We start from the raw sequence: 19,347 nt of genomic DNA, 5'->3' as shown, positions 1-19,347 counted from the left end.
GGCCTGGGAGTCTGAAATTTCCACAGCCTCCAAGTGTTGTGGGTGTAGACAATTTTGGTACATAGTTCATAAAACCCAAACTGCAGTACAGTTAGAAAATCTTCCCAATGAAGTCACCTGCAATGTGTACAGCACTAGAGAGAACATGGCAAAAATGCACACAGGAAATCCCAGAAGAAAGAGAAAAATCAATCTTGTTTACTTAAGTGGCCAGACTGATACATTACTGCACAAAAAGACATTTCAGCCCAAAAGTTGTCCTTTCCGTGAATCCTACAGGCTTTTTTACATGGAAATGCTTACAAAATCTAATCCAATTTACCTAAGTATGCGTGCTTGGAAGTAGCTTAATTAAACCACAGTAAATTTGCATGAATACTCTCTCCTAGAATTAAAGTAATCTTAATTTAATTTAGGTTCATTTACTTTAGAACAGAATAAAGCTAAATTAAATTGAGCTCACTTTAATTCTCAACATGAGTGTCCACACAGATTTTAATAGTTAATTAATCAACTGTACTTTCATAAGTGAACCTGAATGGATTTTCATAGGCTGTGTTTATGTAAACAAGCCTTAAACACACTCTTATTTTATTTCAAGGCTGTTCTATTTTCTGTTACACTCCATATGGGCTAATTTGACAGTCACTAGGAGGAGCCAAGTATTAGCAGATTGTTCTTAACCAAGACTGTATTTTCCATCACTGGATATAAAGGACAATTTTTTATATATTCTCTGAATTACAGTCCTCAAGGCAGCCCTTCAGGCCTTATAATCTACTGATGACAAACAGAAGCAGATAGATATGATTTCTTAGAAAAAACTCTTTAAACTCCATGTCTAAAAATTATATACTTAAAGATGTTCCTTTGCAAAATAGATTATAGCATAGGAGTGGATTTTCTAGATAACAGATGTACTAAAAACACAATCTCAAGCAATTTTTGGAGTCCGTCCCAGCACAAATCAATCATATGGATTCTGAAAATGCTAAGACAGATCTTGAAATGGTAATTAATTTGACATCACAATTTTGATGTCAAAGAAGAAACTCTGCTTTATGGCTGTAAAGGCTCTAACTCAGCAACTATAAACAATGTGTTTTTAAGTTTCACTTTTCCAAAGTTGTTGGGTCCCCTCATTAATTTAAGTTTTTAAAATGTTCTCCTGTTCATGGGGTGAGAAACTCTATCTTTGGCTGCAACTCCTTTCAAATCACAGCTTGCTGGGCAAGGCTCATGTTAGCTGTGATTGCAGTTGGCAGGGCACTAGATTAGCTGTTGACATCAAGCCAACATTTAATTTTGTTTTCTTGAGTCATCTGTTGCCAGTTCCCATGACAACTGCTCTTCCAACCTTCAGATTTACTAGAGAAACCATGAAAATGGCCAGGAGTACAGAAAGAGATCCTTTGATGTAGATGGAAGTTCAACTGTTTCCTTCAATGGAAACGGAAAGATCTTTTCAGTTATTACTTTAGCACCACGTAGCTTCTGTTCAGGAAAACACGGATGTTCTTGTTTAGAAAACCAGAGTGAACACTAGTTTTTAACAAGAAACCTGCTTTAGCATCTTTCTACTGCAGAATTAAGGTCTTTGTGTCTAAAAAATCATGTTCTGCAGAGGACGGGGAAAAAATATTTCTCTATTCTTCATAGTAGTAGTGAAGGATGACATTTAAGTTATGGATTCTTTTGATCTTCACTAGAGTCCCTGTACATTTCTCTTTTTGTTTCATAAATGTGTCACTTAGTTAAAGGATGTATCTCAGGAAAACATCATTACTGTGCTGAATCAGCCCAGAGGTTGAACCAGACCAAAGGAAAAGGCCAGTTCCAATCCTGTGGGAACGTCTGGGATCAAAAATACCTTTGGCTAAAAATACTTGTCAGTGTATATAAAATATGCACAACCCATAAACCCCCTGGTTATGAAAGCATAAGAAGAAATTGAACACCATACTGGATTACAAGCAGTCCTTGTAGGAGAATGTTAACACTCGGGGGTTATTTCTAAGCCCATCTCCCTTTGACTTTCCCAGATCCTTCCAAAGTCTGAGTTCCACATTTCCCTTATTCGTGTTTAAAGCACTTCAAAGCTCTAAGCACCCCCAAATGCCTTTGAAAGAAAAGGAAGCACAAATATAGTAGAAAAAGGTGCACAACTGGTTCCAATACAGACCAAATCCCAGGCAGTCTCTGTATCTCTTCATTAGGTAAACCTTTTACCTCTAGTATAGGGAAAAAAAAGCAGCTACACAACTCTTCCATGGGTATTTCCCCAAGAGCTTGTTCTGACAAGCATTATTTGCAGGAGGATGCCCAATTCCCCCAGAGCTGCACAGAAAGGGCAGCACAAGGCAGTGCTTGCAAGCTCAGGTGAGGATCCACTACTCATGACTATGTTCTAAGAATTAATGGCCCTCTGCTAAGGCAATACCCTAGAGATTTTTATGCACCCCATTTAGTTTATGTTTCATTAAACACATCTGGATGACTCTTCCAGGCTGGTTCTTTAACAACAATTCAAGATTGCTTTCCCAAATGTGAAAATACATAAACCTACCCTCTTGATTAAAACAGAGACAACAAGGTGATTACTCTGACAAAAACCTACCTTGCCTCTCTTCTCCTCCTCTGCCCAGCAGAAGCAATTAAAACATTTTGAAGGTGTATGTGGGAGAACGTGAAAGATAAGGAGAGAGAACACACCAGTTCCCCAGCTTGAGTTAACTCCCCTGATCCCACTGGAGAATCATCTTGCACCAGGTGGGAATCCAGAGATCTCAGCAGGTCCCAGTCCCAGTGCAGGGGCTGAGTGTCTGTCCCCCAGTTTGGGTACAAAGCCACCCCTGGCACTGGTGTGAATTAGTGACAAAAGGAAGGACGTGTGACTGGCATCTCCCAGTGCTACACTGGGGATTAAACAGCCACATCCACTGAAGCTGGCAGTGTTTATGGAATGGTTTAGGCTGTGAATTCAGGCTCTGTGTGATTGTTTCAGAATGCACTTGGCTCGTGAATGCCATTGAGGCAGACACCCGCATACGTTCAAAATGCTGTGTTTCATGTTTTGCTTTTATCTTTAAATATATTTGAGTAGGTTTTTCTTTCTTCTAAAACAGCTCACATAATAGGTAGAACTAAAAATGATCTAATAGCTTCAGTGCCTTAGAGCTACTGCCATGCATGAAATTCAAACTGTGACTATAAAAAGAAGCAAGGGCTTTCTCTCCAGTTCGCATTTTTAGCTGCTTCTCTATTTTTTGAGAAGGACAGGACTTGTTCATGTTTCAGATCAGAATCAGTTAAATAAAATGGAATCTGAAAGTTATTACAGATCATCTGGGGAACTGGAGGCAAAAGTCTGGGGGGTTTTGACTGGTTGAGAAGGCAATAAGCTTAGTAAGATTGGTAGTTACTAATTAAGGTGGCAGCGTGACCCAAATTTGCTTTCACAGCCCTTACTGATTTAGTCAGATGCAATGACATCCATTATAGCTGAGCAAATAGTTCCTGATGAGTAATGTATTTGCACCTCCACACTTTCTATCTGCATATTCCCTTGATTGTGTCACAGTTTTCCTGTCACCATCACCAGCTTGTATGTGCTAGATTATTTCTGCAGTGTTTGAAATGTGTATTGTCTGTGCTCAGCAGCCAAACACAAGTGGCACTGCTCACTCCTAGTCCAATACCTTATGTCAGTTCACTCTGTGACTGACTGCAACTCTTAATTAAGTTTATTTGCATGTGTGCAAAACATATGCTTGGCTATTCAAACCTTGCTTTGCACAGATGCTGCCTAATTTTGTTAAATGGGAGAGACCACTATAATTTTTAGGAGAAATTAGCCAAATTAGAGTAGATTGAACCATTTGACTGTGTTCCCAGACTAACACGACTATTTGGTACCTTGCTTGTCAGAATTTAAACATTATCTATTTCCAAATGCTCTGAAATAAGAACTGGTGGTTTTATTAAGCATGGGTGGCTGTTCCTGGGTTTTAGTTGGAGCTTCAGCACAGCCTGAGACTCGGTGAGTTCTGAGCCATACGCACACTGAGACTCTCCTGCAGGGTGTATATTGAGACACTCCTGGGACTGATTTTAGGTTGAATCATAAACCCTCACGACTTTGGACGAGCCCAGTGAGGAAGCTCACTGTGGGGAGCTGGTCTGTGTGCTGGAGCGTGCCCTAATTGTGCCATCAGAGCCTTGGGTCATACTGCGAAGAGGTAGACGATGTCATCTCCTCTAAACATGTTCTAACCACTCAGGCATTTAATCAGAGACTGACATATTTATTATGAATAAAAGGAACAGGAGGATACCGTGAATTTCTTTAGAGCCACTTAATTGACAGTGCATTGGGTAATGAATGACCAATTAATAAAATGAAAGCAGAATATAATGGATTTGTACTTTGTTTGTACACAACACGCATCATTAGGACTCTTCAGCCATCATTAGCTCTGTCTCCTCTGCACTGAGTCATTCTGCTCCCTGGAAGAAGTCTGGGCTGCATTACAGAACTGCCAAACCATTCCACTGATGGAGCTACAGCTTTCTGGATTGTCCTCCTGTGCAAGCTGCTTCCCTGAATTTGAGGGATTCTTTCCCATTTTTTTCTTTTCCATTTCATGATGAAATGGGTATGCAGATAGCTCAAGGCTAATCTCATCAGAATATTCCAAAAGCAAAGATGTACAAAGGAAAACCCTTACTCTACCAAACAAGGAGCCTGGGCTCTCTGCTTGAGTCACCTGGAGAGGAACTGGGTGTGGAGAAACCAGGAGCAAGTAAAAGTGAATAAACTTAATGACTTGTAGTAGCATGACTTTTTTGGTCTCAAAAAATAAAAAAGAAACATTGAAGTAATGAAATAAAACCAAGGGAAGAAGAGCAGTCTGGCAAATTCTGGCCTCTGTGCTATCAACACTTGTAAAGTTCTTGCACTGGTAGATTCTCAAGAAAATCCCCATGGGATTTTCTCAAAGTTCAGTTAATTTTTTTGTATTTCTAGTAAAAAACACAGCCCTTGATCTACCAGAGAAGTAGACAAACACATAGGAATCAACCTTTGATTAAAAAAAGAACCATTATTCAGGCAATCTGGTTAAGCAGTCAGTCAGTTATAACACACGTATCAGTGGTAGCTGTGCTTGAATTCTTTGAATGTTTAGTTTAATATCCTACGCTAAATAAAATAGGCATGGCAACAACATATAAAAGAATTCTTTTACATACAATGAAGAAAATTTGTACAAAATATACAAATGATTTGCCTGCACAAAAATCCCATGAGTGCATATGCAAAACACTTCATTATGCCTGTTAGCTATTGTAATTGCCATTAACTTGTGCAATTACTTGCTCTGCATCACAATTCCAGGTGAATGGTTAAATCAGCTTCAAAATTATGAATAGCTGAAAAATCCCGTTTCAAACCCCAAGCCATTTCATTAAATCTCTTCTTGTATAGTAAACAAAGTGCATATCACGAACCAACAAATTGCAAGCTGTATTATTTCCTGAAGTGACTGCAGTATTCCCAGGAGAACTGAGGTTGTTGTTTATGGAACAAGAATTCCCCATGCAACAGCAGTGAAATTGTTCTTCCTATCAGGACTCAGCCACATCATCAGGATGGGTTATCTGGGCCGTGTCAAACCTTGGCTGTTCTGCTCGGGCTGTTAAACACTTTTTTGTGCTGTGATCTGAGTATTTAAACACTTTCTGCATAAACCCATTAGAAAGAACTTAGTTACAGACGTACATAATTGCCTGGCTTCTCTCTTTTTTAGGTGACCGAACTTTGGGTGGGGTTGGGTTTTCTGGAGACTTTTTCAAGGAGAGGAGGACTGGAATATTACAGCTATAAAAGTAATTTTTGGTGGGAAAAATTGGAAAATGAGGATGGTTCTGTAGTACTTCTTAAGGACTAGCAAAGTGGATTTGTCCAAGCACTCCTACAGGATTGTTCCACACTTAAATCCTCTTGGATCTAAAAGCTTTTTTCTCATTTCTTTTGATGGCTAAATGCCTTAATATTTGGCTCTACATTTTCTGGGAGAAAGAGCTCTTATGGTGGTATTTCATCAGCTGAAATTCAGTCCTAAATATAGCTGAGGTTTGAGCAACCTCTTCTGTATGGATATTAGGGGCAGAATGGGTGCTCGAGGTTGGCCTCTTGTAAGCTCACCCCAGGCTGCTGTGAGGATGTGACTGCAGGCTTGATGGATTTATAGTGGCATGAGCCATCAAGAAAGAAAATGTCAGAAATCCAGATACCCTTGGGTTGTGCTTTTCACACAATATGTTCACAGAAAACCACACAAAATACAAAGGTAAACAGGTGATAGCTGCCATCCCCTCCTTACGTCTCCTTTTCACACTTCTCTCCACTAATGAAAGCTGTAATTGTTTTATTCTTTTTTTTTTCATCAACTATGGTGAAAAATGAAAAATCAGAACCTGACAGCTACTCTCTGTCATCCTAGAGATTAGCCTAGAGCCTGGCCATAGCTGCAGTGCAGAAAAATCTGGGCACATATTTTTAAAATTCAGATCTGAGCAACAACATCAACAACAGCTAATCCCCAAACCCCACCCCCTTGCCCCCTGCCAGGACCTGGACCACACATAGATTGTAATTATCAGAGTTATTGCTGAGGAGAGAACATCTAGAATGCAATTATGCTATTAGAGCAGGGTAATCAGAATAACTTGCTTATTAGAGAAAACCATATACTTGTCCTACGCTATTATTTTCACTTCTATAAAATAGCCTCCTTAGGAGATATCACAATTAAAGAGTGATTATGCATGTCAAATCAATTTTCAATGGATATGGATTATATGATAGCACAGGACCTGAAAAGGGAATCACAGTTTAGTGACCAGGCATTTAAAATGTGCAAATAGTTTTACAGTGATGCACTGGTTTAGACGTGCAACTGTGAGTTCCCATTATCCTCAGTCCAGCAAATTGATGGTCAGTGGTATCAAACACAGATGTGAAATGCCCAATAAAAATGTATTAAAAATTCTAAATTTCAGACAAAACCCTAAAAATATATATAATTACTATTCAAACATCAGCGTTATTAAAATCTGGTGCTTGAGCCACTTGGAATTTGCTGATTTGAATGTGATACTTGGGCTTCCAAAGCTGCCAACAATTTCTGAAAATTATGCTTTCTACATCTTAGGGATACAATTGCTGTAAATAACCCATCTGTCACAGGAAACGTCCCAAATAACCAGGCTGCCACCTCAAGCAGACTTAGATGGCAGTGGAATAGATAAAACCTTCTTCCCATTTCAGAAGGCAGAGTCCATTTTGGGCAGAAAATGGATGAAATAAAAACAGTTCCTTAAAACCACTCCAGACCCACTATTTGACTTTGAAGTGAGAGCTTCTGAAAGCCACCCAAACGACCAGGTGAGAGCAGGAGCCCTGGGGCAGCCAGGCTTGCTGCAATGGGGAAATGTCTGCAATGGAATCTCTGGGCATTTCTGGAGGTTACAAAACATCCCAGCCAGCAATGGCTTTGGTTTGTGCACAGGTTCCAAGGGAAATGAGGGAACAAAAATTTGGGCTTTAGAAGGTGTAATTAAAAATTTCACAGCAACAGTTATGAATCTAAAGTTTGGAACATGTCTTGGATGTTTAATGAAGTGGAAGGACTTCATTTTTGTGTTCCCCCTGAAGATGGGATTGCTGATTTCTGGTGCTGAGAGAGTGTAAGGTCTGACTTGAGGCTGTAGGGCTGGAAATCAGCACTGCCATGACAAATTTTGCAGATTTCAGTATGTAACAGTTGTCATTCTCAAGAGAATCTTGCAGCACCAGTTTTTTAACCACCGCTTCACAAATTCCTTTATCTGCAAGACCCGAGCATGCCTGAGCTTTGGCTCTGTAGCCCTTGCCCTTGCTCTGAGCTTATCAGTCTGCCCGTGTTATCAGCTGAGGGACTCAGAGCTCTGATGCTGCAGGAGCCCTTGGAGCAGCCACCCAACACATTCATGACTCAAAGCCAACACCTGTAGGGCTCCCTGGAAAAGCTTTTCAGAGCTGTTGTAAGAGAAAAGCAGGATTGATGTGGTAAAACAGCTCCCAAAAAGCTGCCGACCACAGCAGAGCGGAGCGAAAAGGCAGCCACTTACTCCAGCTATACAGACCTTGCCTGTAGCCCTGCTTTCAACAACTCGAGATGTAATTACACATCTATTCACCACCACTGCAGGTGCAAGCTGAGCAACAGCGTGAGTATCAATGTGTGTGGGTGTGCAAATGCCTCATTACGGTGATTTGTTAGCACAGTAAGGGATGTTTTGTGTCTGATGAATGTGTAAATTAGGTGCTTAGCTTACTTGAGTGAAAAAAGGTTTAACTTTTCCTTCTGGCCCATCTCTCTCGACAGACACTGGGAAAGGAAGAAGTTTGTTTCCTTGTCAAAGTAGCAGCTTCCATCTAAAATCTAACCCGTCTCTCTTGTGCTGTCCTTGGGTTTCTAACAATGAAGAGAAGTGAATCTTGAGGAATTAGTGGTGTTGAATCGTATCTTAATCACATGCATGATATGCTCTTATGCAGCATTAGAGTAAGAGGCGTCGCATCTTGTGTTGTCATTTCTAGGACAGAAAACTGGGGCTGTTGGCTGGGTTTAAATCATTCCTGGCATTAACGAGATTCTGACCAGAGGCTTTATTTCATGTTCAGGGTCTGCGCTGCATTATTTCCTATTATATCACAACACGTTGCAAAGGAACAGCTAAGTTACCAAGACTAATCCTTTAAGTCTTTCTTTCTTAACAATGTCAGACAAAATAAGACGATGCCATATTTCTGTAATCTCTCTTGTATTATGAGAATATTATGATCTATAACAACAAAATCTCTAAACTGCACGATTCCCGTCGGCTCTGATATGATTAGTCTTGTCCCTTTCTGTCAGAGAAGATATTTCTAAGTCTCTGTGATTTCATTTTAGCATACAATATCTGGTTAAAAATCAGATTATTAATGTAAAGCAGGAAAAAGTAGTTTCCTTGTGTTTAAAAAAAATGAGTATTTCTGAAAAAGCATGAGGTAATACCCGAAGTTCTCATCTTTCCTCAAAAAACTACTTAAAGTGGAAGTTAGTTTTGAAGCTACTGCCACTTCTTCCCTGCTTGGATATGTACATTTAGATTAATCTGCTGAAAAGTAGATTTTGTTCCCAGACAACTTTACAGCAGCTACCAAGATCTAAAAAAGATTTCTGCAACCCTCTGCTGGCAAATTGCAGGGGAATTTCTTGAGATAGGGAAGGGAATTTGAATACAAAACTAATTAATTAAACCCACCAGAATTAGCTTTCCATTTCTTTTAATAGGATGAGAAAAATAAATTTTAAAATACATATGAAGTGTATCCTCCTTCTGAGAGATCTGTCCTTTTGGACAGAGTGAAAATATCATTCCATGCCATCTATTCAGAAAGTTTGGGTTTGTTTCTCTGCTGGTATTTTATGATGTCTAAGCCACTAAAATTACATTCAGTAACTTAACTCTTTTATAATTATTACATTTGAGCAGCCAAGCAAATCATGATCTGAAAACTCATAAGCTCATGGCAGTGCCAAGTGTTTGGGTTGGAGAGGTTGAGGTTTTTTTACTGTTGGGATTTTTAAAAAAGTTGTTGCAAAATATGTCTAAATTGCTAAAAAAATAGGTGAATCAACAAATATTAAATTCCAGGGTGCAAAGCAGAATAGATTTTCTGCAGGTGTGGGATGCAAATAACTGATTATATAAAATATAATCTCCCAAATAAGAGAGATGAGTAATGCCCCAGGTCATAGTGCAGCTTTTTTAGAGAAGGTTGGTAGAACTAGAGACCCTTGATGTGTTGGAATAAAGCCTAGAAGTTGTGTTGTGAGAGCAAGAGTGAGAAAAATATAAATGGAACAAGTGATTGAAAACAGCTTCTCCTGCTTTTTGCTCCTGGGTTCTTCTTTCACAAACAAGGGTTGTTTAACCCCTTCATCTCCTGTCACCCACAATAACTTTGGCAACTTTCAATGAAGACTGGAGTTGATAAAAATGGCACCAGTGACCCTCTGAAGTGCTGCCAGTAGAGCCTGGGAGTGAGGTGATGTTTGGTTCCACACCAAAGCACCCACAGGAGAGCTGCTGCTGTGAGGCCCTAAAGGGAGAGGGTTCACTCAGTCTGACTCTTCATCAGACAGCAGAGGAGCCAGTCTGAAGTCCTCAGTCATAAATGAGATTTTTAGCAGTTTAAGATCAAACTGAGGACTGAAAATGCTGGATCTGGAGGGAGGCAGGCTTTGTTGGCGTCTCTGTTCTTACAGCAGTGACACCCATTCTATTTCCACAAGAATCTCTTGGGAGAAAGGCCTCTGGAGCAGGAGCTGATGAATTTGCTAAGGCAGAAGAGCTAGCTACTAGAATGAACTCAGACTGGATTGCAGAAAAGTCAAAAAACTGTAGAGAAAACAGACTGAGAAGCAAAAGGAGTTGCAACAAGCTCTACCCTGTCACATGAGAACATGAGAATGTAAGGCAGCATCAACGCAGTGAGCCAGAAGGAATGCCAGCCTTCCTTCAGTGATACTTCTTGGACTAAAGAAGAGACATAAAGGATAAATTTCTATTAGTTAGGGTTCCTTCTTAAAGCATTTTCATTCATGCACAAAGGACACCCCTTTGTACTTCTACATGTTAAAATTATCTTTTTCTTGGCTTCCTTTCAGTTTATCCTTCTGGTTGAATTACAGCAGCTAATGTACACCATAACACTAAGAAGTCTTCCTGCTATCCATCTTGACAGCTGTAGTTCACATTCCCTATGTTTGCCTAAAGAAAATCCACATCTGATCATGTCATCTGTTAAGTTCACCACTGCTGCAAGGGTTCAAGGCACCAGCCTCGGGCAGTGGCTGATATTTGCTCCCACTACAGATCAAACAGAATCAAGGGTTTAGTGAGGATGCACAGTTTTTGTATCACGCCATTCCATCCTGAATTGGCATCAGGAGTTTACAGGGAAACAGCACATTCTCAGCAACCTCTGGTATGTTCCTAAATGGAGGAGATTCCCGGGTTCCAGGAGTTCACTTATGTTCCTCACTTGCAGGAAGATGTGTTATTAAGTTCTCCACAGTTAAGTGTCTCCTGTGAAATCTGAAGTGATACTCACAGTTTATCTCAGTTCCGATTTTTCCAATAATTTTCTTGAGTTAAACAAGAAACAAGCCATTTAAAACTTATGTTGGGCAAGTGGAGAATTTGGATGAGTCCAGGACTCCATTTTCTTTTTTCTAGAGCTTTCTCTGCATAGTTGGTAGTTTAATGTAAGCACATATTCTCTCCTTCAAGGCAGTGTAACATGGAGCAAAGTCAAATGAGCAGCTGTCATGGGAGGAAACATTTAAGCTGAAGTTAAGTTGAAGTGCTGTATCTGAAAATAGGATGTTTTTCTCCTTGAAACCTCTGCAATCCCAGAAAGCTGCTACCCAGTCTACAGAGTTGCTATAATTAAAAAAAGAAAACTTACATTTTTCTTCTATCCTAAATGCAGAGCTTACAAAATTACAGAAGTCCCATCTGCAAAGCATAAACTTCAGAGAAACCCAATTAAGTCAGTGTTGCATACACTATCATGTTCGCTCTATTTAAATATTCCACACAGATTCATCTCATTCATGATGGAACAAATACAAATGAACTGGCAGGAGCCAAGAAACTGTCTTGGAGGCTGATTTCCACTCAGGTTCTGTCTGAGCTCCCCAAGACAGCAGGACTGGTTTGAGATGCTGAGCAAACCTGCCCAAAGCATCAGCCCCTGGGGCTGCACAGGAGACTGACCCTGATGATTCCATGTGGAATTCATGTGTGCTCCTTCAGCCACCCTTCCCTGTGCTCCCAGCCTGTCCCAAGCTCCCAGCCCCTGTCCTAGGCTGGACACACCTCAGTCCTGCTGACCCAGTGCAGCATTTCTTGTGGTCTTTTAAGGATAAAAACCCAAGTCTTGGTGCAGGCTGTTTCGTCGAGAGATGAGATTCAGAGTTCTGAGAGGAACTGAATGAAAAGTGACAGCCATTCCCAGCAGATCAATATGGACAAGGCAAGGGAAGACTGCATGGCCTGAGGGATGGAGCAGCCCTCAGAAAACAGTGAAGGCTTCACTGGCTCGATGTAATGCAGTGATCTGTGTCCACTTGCTGGTTACGCAGCAGCTGAACAGTTTGAGGATGTTAAAATCAAAAATCAGATTAAGGAAATTAACACACAAACTGTCTCTTCATTACAAGACCAATTCTGAAGTGCTTTATGCATAAGGACAAGCCTTCCTTCAGCTGTAACCACAGGTCCACATTCCTGACCCAGAATATCTCTGTACTACAGAAAGCAAGATAAGATCCCCTTTGATTCAGATCATCTTACTGAAATATTTATGCAGACTCAAGCACAGAGCTATTGACCTGCGTCAAGTCGCTCTGTGAGGTTCTCTCTGGGGCATGTATAAATTGTGTATTTGTTAGGCCATAAATCAACTCGAATTTCAGACAAAAGCATGGGATTTAATGAGCACAAACAATCCATTGTATTAGCATCCAAACTGGCTCCATTTTGAAGCAAAATCAAGGTATATTTAGTTTTACTTACTCTTGGTATTTATAGACTTGACCTGCTTGGAGAAGCAAGGGCAATTAATTTTACATATTAAATTTTAAAAATATAAAGCCATAAATTTGGTTTTAAGCCCCCATTTTATAAATAAGTAAATGGTGTAGCCCATTCATTACAGCATGACTTGGGCAGTCTTGAAAGAGAATTCCCAAATTAAAGATTTTGGAGAAAATTAACACTGTTACTTAACTACTCACTAAAAGATACAGCTCCATTTCCAGATAAACATGACTCCCAGCATTATGTAACTCATTCCATTCTCAAAGTGTGGTGCAAACATGAGCTGAATGAATAATCTCAAACCACCTTCATTCAGAGCTAAAGTGTGAAGATCTTTTATTATTTAACAGACACGAGTTCCTCTTATTTGCACAGAGAAGCAAACTTGTGTGAACAAGTTATTAGGTGTGTAAATTAGGTCTGAGTTCTTTCACTTAATGCATGCAATCAAATTTGGGGTTTACTTTTATTTTAAAAGAAAACCTGAATTAAAGAGATAAAGGTAAACATGAAAAACCCCAGGTATTTCCAATACGATGACCTCACTCTCATAAATCCAGTCTAGATTTTGATGGAGTATAATCAGTTTTTCCACTTCTTGGATAAAGAGGTTTTAATGATTTAAGTGTCTTTTCATGAACATTCAGACTACCTGCCAACTTGGGATTTAGAAGAAAAGACAACTTTAAAACACTTTTTTCCCCATTAAAGCTCTGTATTTCCTTTGCAGAACTCTAAAGTTTGGCTAAATACAAATCTCCAAACACTGGGAACACTCAAACCCTGGAAAAGCCTAAAATCTACCCTCGGCATGAATAGCATACTTATTAACTGACCTCATTTAATTTCTGCAAAAGTAGCATTAAAACATAACTTCACCAAGCTCTCTCTCGATTCCCAAAAAATAAACTGAGTATCGGTAAGTAAAATATCCAGTTTGTGTTAAGCGTGCATCATGTTGAGCAGTGTAATGATACCCCACCACTGACATAAATTACATGTGCAGGACCAAAATGATGCATTTGGAGCAGGAGGATCCACGCCCAGGAAGTCCCACACTGTTCCCATCCTCCTCTCCAGAGGTGGAGAGATCCTTCTCCCCTCCTGGAAAATGCTGGAACTGCCAAAGGTGGGATGAGTCATGTGCCAGGGACAAGGGCTTGCAAGAATGCTGCCTTCTACAGAACTTCTGATTTATTAAAACTAGGAACAGTGCTGCAGGACCTTTTTAAGTCTTATGCAGTCTCCCCTGGAGTTAATTCAGAGCACTGTGCTGCTGGTAACACATGGTAGCAATAGAAATTAAAAGGGAAGTAGTGTCTGGATAGACATGATCAAGCATCTCTGGAACAGCTACTTTGCAGTAGCTTTAACTTGTCAGATCTTGAAGCACACCACACCAGAGGAGGGGCTGAGGAGCCCCCCTTCACCAGGCAGTAACAAATTATGATGACAGAGCTGCTAACAACATCTAACACCACAGGCTGCACCACAGCAGCTCCTTGCCTCGGTACACATCCCTCACTGCAGGACAGGGAACACATGGTGCACCACTGGCAAGGCCTGCTGGAGAGCTCAGCAGTGCCCATCCTGGAGATTTGCTTTAATTGCGTGGTGCCAGGAAGGAAAGGCAGCAGCACAGAGAGCAAAACGTGATGGCATCAATGTGTACTTATACAAATCCAAACGGATTATCCCGAAATTAAGGAGGGGAGGGGGATGACATTTTCACACATTGTCATGGTTGTCTGTACCTCCTCAAGTAACACAGAGTTTTGACATGGTGTGTTCTTCTTCAGTCTGTGCACCCCTCCCTTTCATGATACAAATCAAATGAGATTGTCAATCTTCCCTCTGCCCTGTGACTGCTGCAAGGATTTAATGAGAGCAATATTTTGGCTCCCTGCAACTGTCTCTCAATTAGATGGTGGTACTGAAATCTGTTCTCTTTAGACTCTCCTTTCTCTCTTGATCCGTATCTGGAAAGGTGGAGGAGGGGAAAGACAAATAAGATAAGGAATTTCCTGACATCCCTGGCAGTGTTCAAGGCTAGGTTGGATGGGGCTTGGAACAACCTGCTCTAGCCAGGTTAGGGGGGTGCCCATGCCTGTGGCAGGGATTTGGAACCAGATGCTCTGTAAGGGCCCTTCCAACCCAAATCATTCTGTGATTCTATGAATAAGATGAAATCCACTTTCTTAACAACAGCCTGGCCTAGAGAGAGCCTATATTTAAGCAAGACATGAGTATTTTGATGTCTGTTTCCCAAACTAAGGACATCCTCCTTTTCCAAGGCTTGCTCACTCGGTGTCACAGCGAGCTTAAACAGACTCAAACATGAAATGTTTGTTGTACTACAGTAATTCTCATAAAATACTGCTCAGTGGCCATTCAATAGTTCACTTCACTTAGGCTGAAATGCATGATTTTATCTTAAAGGAAAAAAATAAATAACTGATCCAACTAAAGCAAAGAAAAACTCATTCCTTCTTATCTTTCTTATACTATTTCCAGTACTCTCTGCATTACCAATAGGACCTCTGTGAACCATTGAAATTCTGGAGGAAATCATCTTTTTGTCAGTAGAGCCTGAACTAAAGTCCATCTTTTCTTCTTAGACCATGACTGTGACGTCTTTACTCATCACTGTGAGGAGCTGCTGTTCAATTAAAGTTGCACATGACGAATCTAAATCAGTGAATTTGTACCTCTGTTTTGGAATAAATAGCTATTAACTGCCCCTAGTCTAGTTTACTGAACACCTTGTTTATCTGACTTATTATAGGAATATTTGTAAGATTGTAGTGGCATGTGGTAATTTTGTAAGTTTTTGACATTTGATAAATTTCACTGTAGTCTGTAAAGATTACAGCTCTTCTAAATCAAGGTTATAAAATGGCTTTTCATTTCTACAGTGAATGCTTTGTGAGGAAAAGCACACTAGATAAGAGGCTTTATCATGAAGCCTTTATTGTTCAAGGCTTGGAGTAATTGCAGCTTCTGCTGGCATTAGTCAGGACTGAGAGTGTGCAGGACTTTTCAAAAATCAGCATCTAAGGCTATTTGAACCAGCCAGTTACTGAGTTATTCCATGCTCTTGCTGGAAGAAAACAGAATCCTCTTTAAAACTGAACAAAACACAACAAAAACCTTGAAAACAAACAAACTTCAGCTCTGCTCTCACACGGGGAAACTCCCTTTGACATTTCAGCCAAGCAATAGTTCATGAAAAAATTCAGCAAATCAAGCCCTGGGAAGGTGAACCAGCCCTGGCCATCCTGAGCTCCTTGGATCTGATGTTTACACTGCTCAGGGCCAGCTAAAAAGGGAGAACCTGGTCCAGCGAGAGCAGATTCTGAGACAGCCAGTGAGGCTCAAACCCCGCTGTGATGGGTCAGTTCTACTGGTTAAACTGGTGTTCCAGGAGGGAAAGGAAAATGAAGCATTGCATCACAGGATTTCCTTTGGGAAATACATGAAAATCTTTATTCTGCCGGCTCTACACTCTCAGCTATGGCACTGAAACTTCCTGCACAAAGCTGGGCTAAACAAAAAAATACTGAAGTTGTACAGGTCAAGAAGACAAATATAAATATGTCTTTAAAAATCCACCAGGAAATTTTTGAGAGTCTAGGCTGCCTTCATCTATTACCACATTTCCTAGCTCAATATAATTTCCTCAGCAGGCACAGCCAAATGAGTTGGTGCAGAATAATCCCTGACCACATCATGCAGCCAAAAAACCCTTCCAAAACAAGAGTGCATCTCCAGCAGGGATATGGCATCACTCAAAGGCCAGGTAAAAGTAGGGATGGTTTTGGTAGGGATCCTACAGTTATACCCATATTTTGGTATAATTTTTGTCTGTGTGTTTGTAATTTAAACACGTAACTTAAATGTTAATAAAATTAATTTCATTTTTAGATTAATGAAGAATCTTACATATTCTTACATATTCACTTCTCTACATGGTTTGTCTGCGAGCAGGGTTGGGATGTAAACACAAACTTTGGACATATCATTTCCCACTCCTAAGTCTCTCTTTTGACTTAGAGTCCATAGATGATTATGTTGGTGTAATGATAATGATAAAATTATTTTCCAGGACAGTAAAATAAGATAAACTGCAATTATGTCATCTAGCATTCATAATTCTTAATATAAATTGTATTCCAGCTTTTTAGGTAGCCAAATGTATGAAATTGCTCATAATGATTACTCACAACACTGTAGGGTAAGATTTTATTTAAATTAAGCAATTTAGGTTCATTTTATTATTATCTGGAAGCATACAGATATTGAATACTATTTGATGAAGAAATTTAAAACCTGAAAATCTTACCAAACATGCTAATCCTACCACTGACTATTCATACCTACCTGGACAAAAACCATCTGTATCTAACACCTTTTGTTTCTCTCCACATATTGCACAAATAACAGAAGACACACAAGGCACCTTCTCCTGCATTTTAGTAGAGCTTCTGCCATGCAATGGGACACTGATTTACCTGATGGAGTTTATATTGGGGGAAAAAAATGCTCCTAGGTATTGACAGCTCCTTCTCCTAACAAAAAGCACAATAATGTTTATATCTTTGTCTGTTTGTCGGACATGTTGTGTACTTTCTTTGTTGTGTACCTCACAGAGGCCAAAAGAATTAATCAGCGGAAAACAATCTAGAGGAATTAAAGCTGAGGTTGCACACGCCTTCCTTTCATTAGTCACTTCTGCTTGCAGAAATCAAATGGCAGGAATACACATTCCTCTTTCAGTCAAGATTGCCCCTTTGGGAGTGAGTCGAGCAGTTCATGTTAGAAGAGTCCTTTGTTCCCTTCACTTAGGCTATCGGAACAGTTGGTAATCAGGGATAAATCATCCACTGTTTGCCTTAATTCAATTTGTATTTCACTCCAGACCAGTGTGCTCACAATTGCTTGATAAGGCAAATAAATACAAGAACTTAAATTAGATACAAATATTAATATCTTCATTGGCTCAGAAGGAAGCTCTACAGCAGGTGTATGAATAGAGCCTGGAATATTTTATTTACTCAGTAATCTGAGAAAGGGGAGCAAAGTTCAACCCGAAATTGCATCCAGGGACTGTCTCCTGTAGGCTGACAGTGCCAAAAACCTAAACCCTTTTCTAGGCTTAGAAATCAGGAGCAGAGAGTGATGATCAACACCCCATTCATTGTCTTTACGCTGTTTTGATTACTTCCCTTCTCATAAAGAAACCTGACAGCCCTTGTGTGACCACCATCTATTCAGGGAAACTGAGAGTAAACTGGCTCTTACCCTTTGCTTCCAGCTTGTTGTTGTGCCTTTCCGGTCAATCACATCACATCAAAGTGATGGAGCTATTTGTTTCTTTTTTTTTCCTAAAGGTCTCAACACTGCTTAGATTTTGACGAACTGAAATTACTGAGTCACCACCAACAGACATTTAGAATTACTCCTCAAAGTGAAGATGAGAACACCATTAGCCATTGTTTAAAAAAAAAAATCTAATCCCACTATTCTATTTATACACTAACGATTGGGCTGTGTCCCCTCAGCACCACCCTCTGTGCCCACACTTCATAAAGAGATTACGCTGCTCCCTATGAAGTGAAAATTACCTTCTTGTGGGCAGAAAGCGTTTAATTATGACTCTGCTTGCCTTGTCTCCATGGCGATCCCATGCAAACAGCCTGCTTTATTAGCGCTCATTTCCCCGTCCCCAGAGAAGTCATAAATCAGCTCTGCGGGAGCGGGGGTCGAGCGCTGGGGACCCCCGGCCGGCCGGAGCGGGCTCCGGCCGCGCCCCCCGCGCTCACCGGGCGGGCAGCGCGGTGCCAAAGCCGCGGGACGCTCTCGCTCTAATCCCGTCTGGGGCTCAGCTGCACCATTTCGGCACTTACTGCAGGAAATGTGTTCCCAATCCCTGCCCGCCCGGGGCAGGGCTCCCCACGAACCGGCGGATGCTCCCGACGCGCCCCGAGCGCCGCCGGCCAGAGCGGGGCCGTTACCTGGGTGCTCCCCGGGGCCCGCGGGGTCCGTGAGGATGCTGGGGTCACTCTGCGACCTGCCTCGCGGGAGAAAGCAGCCGGTCCCTTCTTCCGATGCAGCCATGAGGTGGAGGGCGGGAAGCTCAGAGGAGGAGGGAGGAGGAGGCGCTCATGGAGCCGGAGGCGGCCGGGGGACAATGGGGACGGGGGTGCGGCGGCGGCGGCGGCGGCGAGGCGTCAGCCGGGCAGGACCAGCCGCGGCAGCATCTTCCCCGGCGCCGTCGGCAGGGCTGCGGCGCGGCGCTCCGCCGGCTCCGGGCGCTCAGGGGCCAGCTCCGGGCGCCTCAGGGGGGTGGGCCATGCCGCCTGGCGGGGTGGGGAAGAGCCGGGGCGCGGGCCGCCGGCCCGGCCCCCCGCCGCCGCCGCCCCCTCCCGGGACGCCCCCCCGAGCGCCGCTGCCGGAGCCGCCTCAAGCCGCCGCGCTGCTGAGCGCATCCGTCGGAAAACATCGGGATTCTCCCATCGTGCCCCGCGAGCGCCCGCCTGACGTCACGGCGGGGGCTGGGATGGGCCGGGGTGCGGTGGGCGCCGCACCTGCACTGCACAAAGGCGGGGGCTCCGCAGGTGCGCGGGTCCCGCCCAGCCCCGCCGC

General features: G+C 41.8%; 1 protein-coding gene across 2 annotated transcripts in view; it reads right to left on the bottom strand.

Annotated features, from left to right (window-relative positions):
- The window catches only part of PHACTR3 (phosphatase and actin regulator 3), a 94,308-nt gene extending 75,216 nt beyond the window's left edge, over positions 1-19,092 (bottom strand). The window contains exon 1 of one of the 2 annotated variants that reach the window (XM_063404262.1): positions 18,717-19,092. In XM_063404262.1, the coding sequence (XP_063260332.1) occupies positions 18,717-18,819 (103 nt within the window). In that variant the 5' untranslated portion in view covers positions 18,820-19,092. The remainder of the gene's footprint in view (positions 1-18,716) is intronic. The other variant, XM_063404263.1, reaches the window with a different exon arrangement.
- Between the last annotated feature and the right edge of the window lie 255 nt (positions 19,093-19,347).

This window comes from Prinia subflava, chromosome 8, assembly GCF_021018805.1.
Source record: "Prinia subflava isolate CZ2003 ecotype Zambia chromosome 8, Cam_Psub_1.2, whole genome shotgun sequence".
Taxonomy (NCBI): Eukaryota; Metazoa; Chordata; class Aves; order Passeriformes; family Cisticolidae; genus Prinia; species Prinia subflava.
Note: the sequence above shows the minus strand (reverse complement) of the source record. Positions and strands in the feature narration are given on the sequence as shown.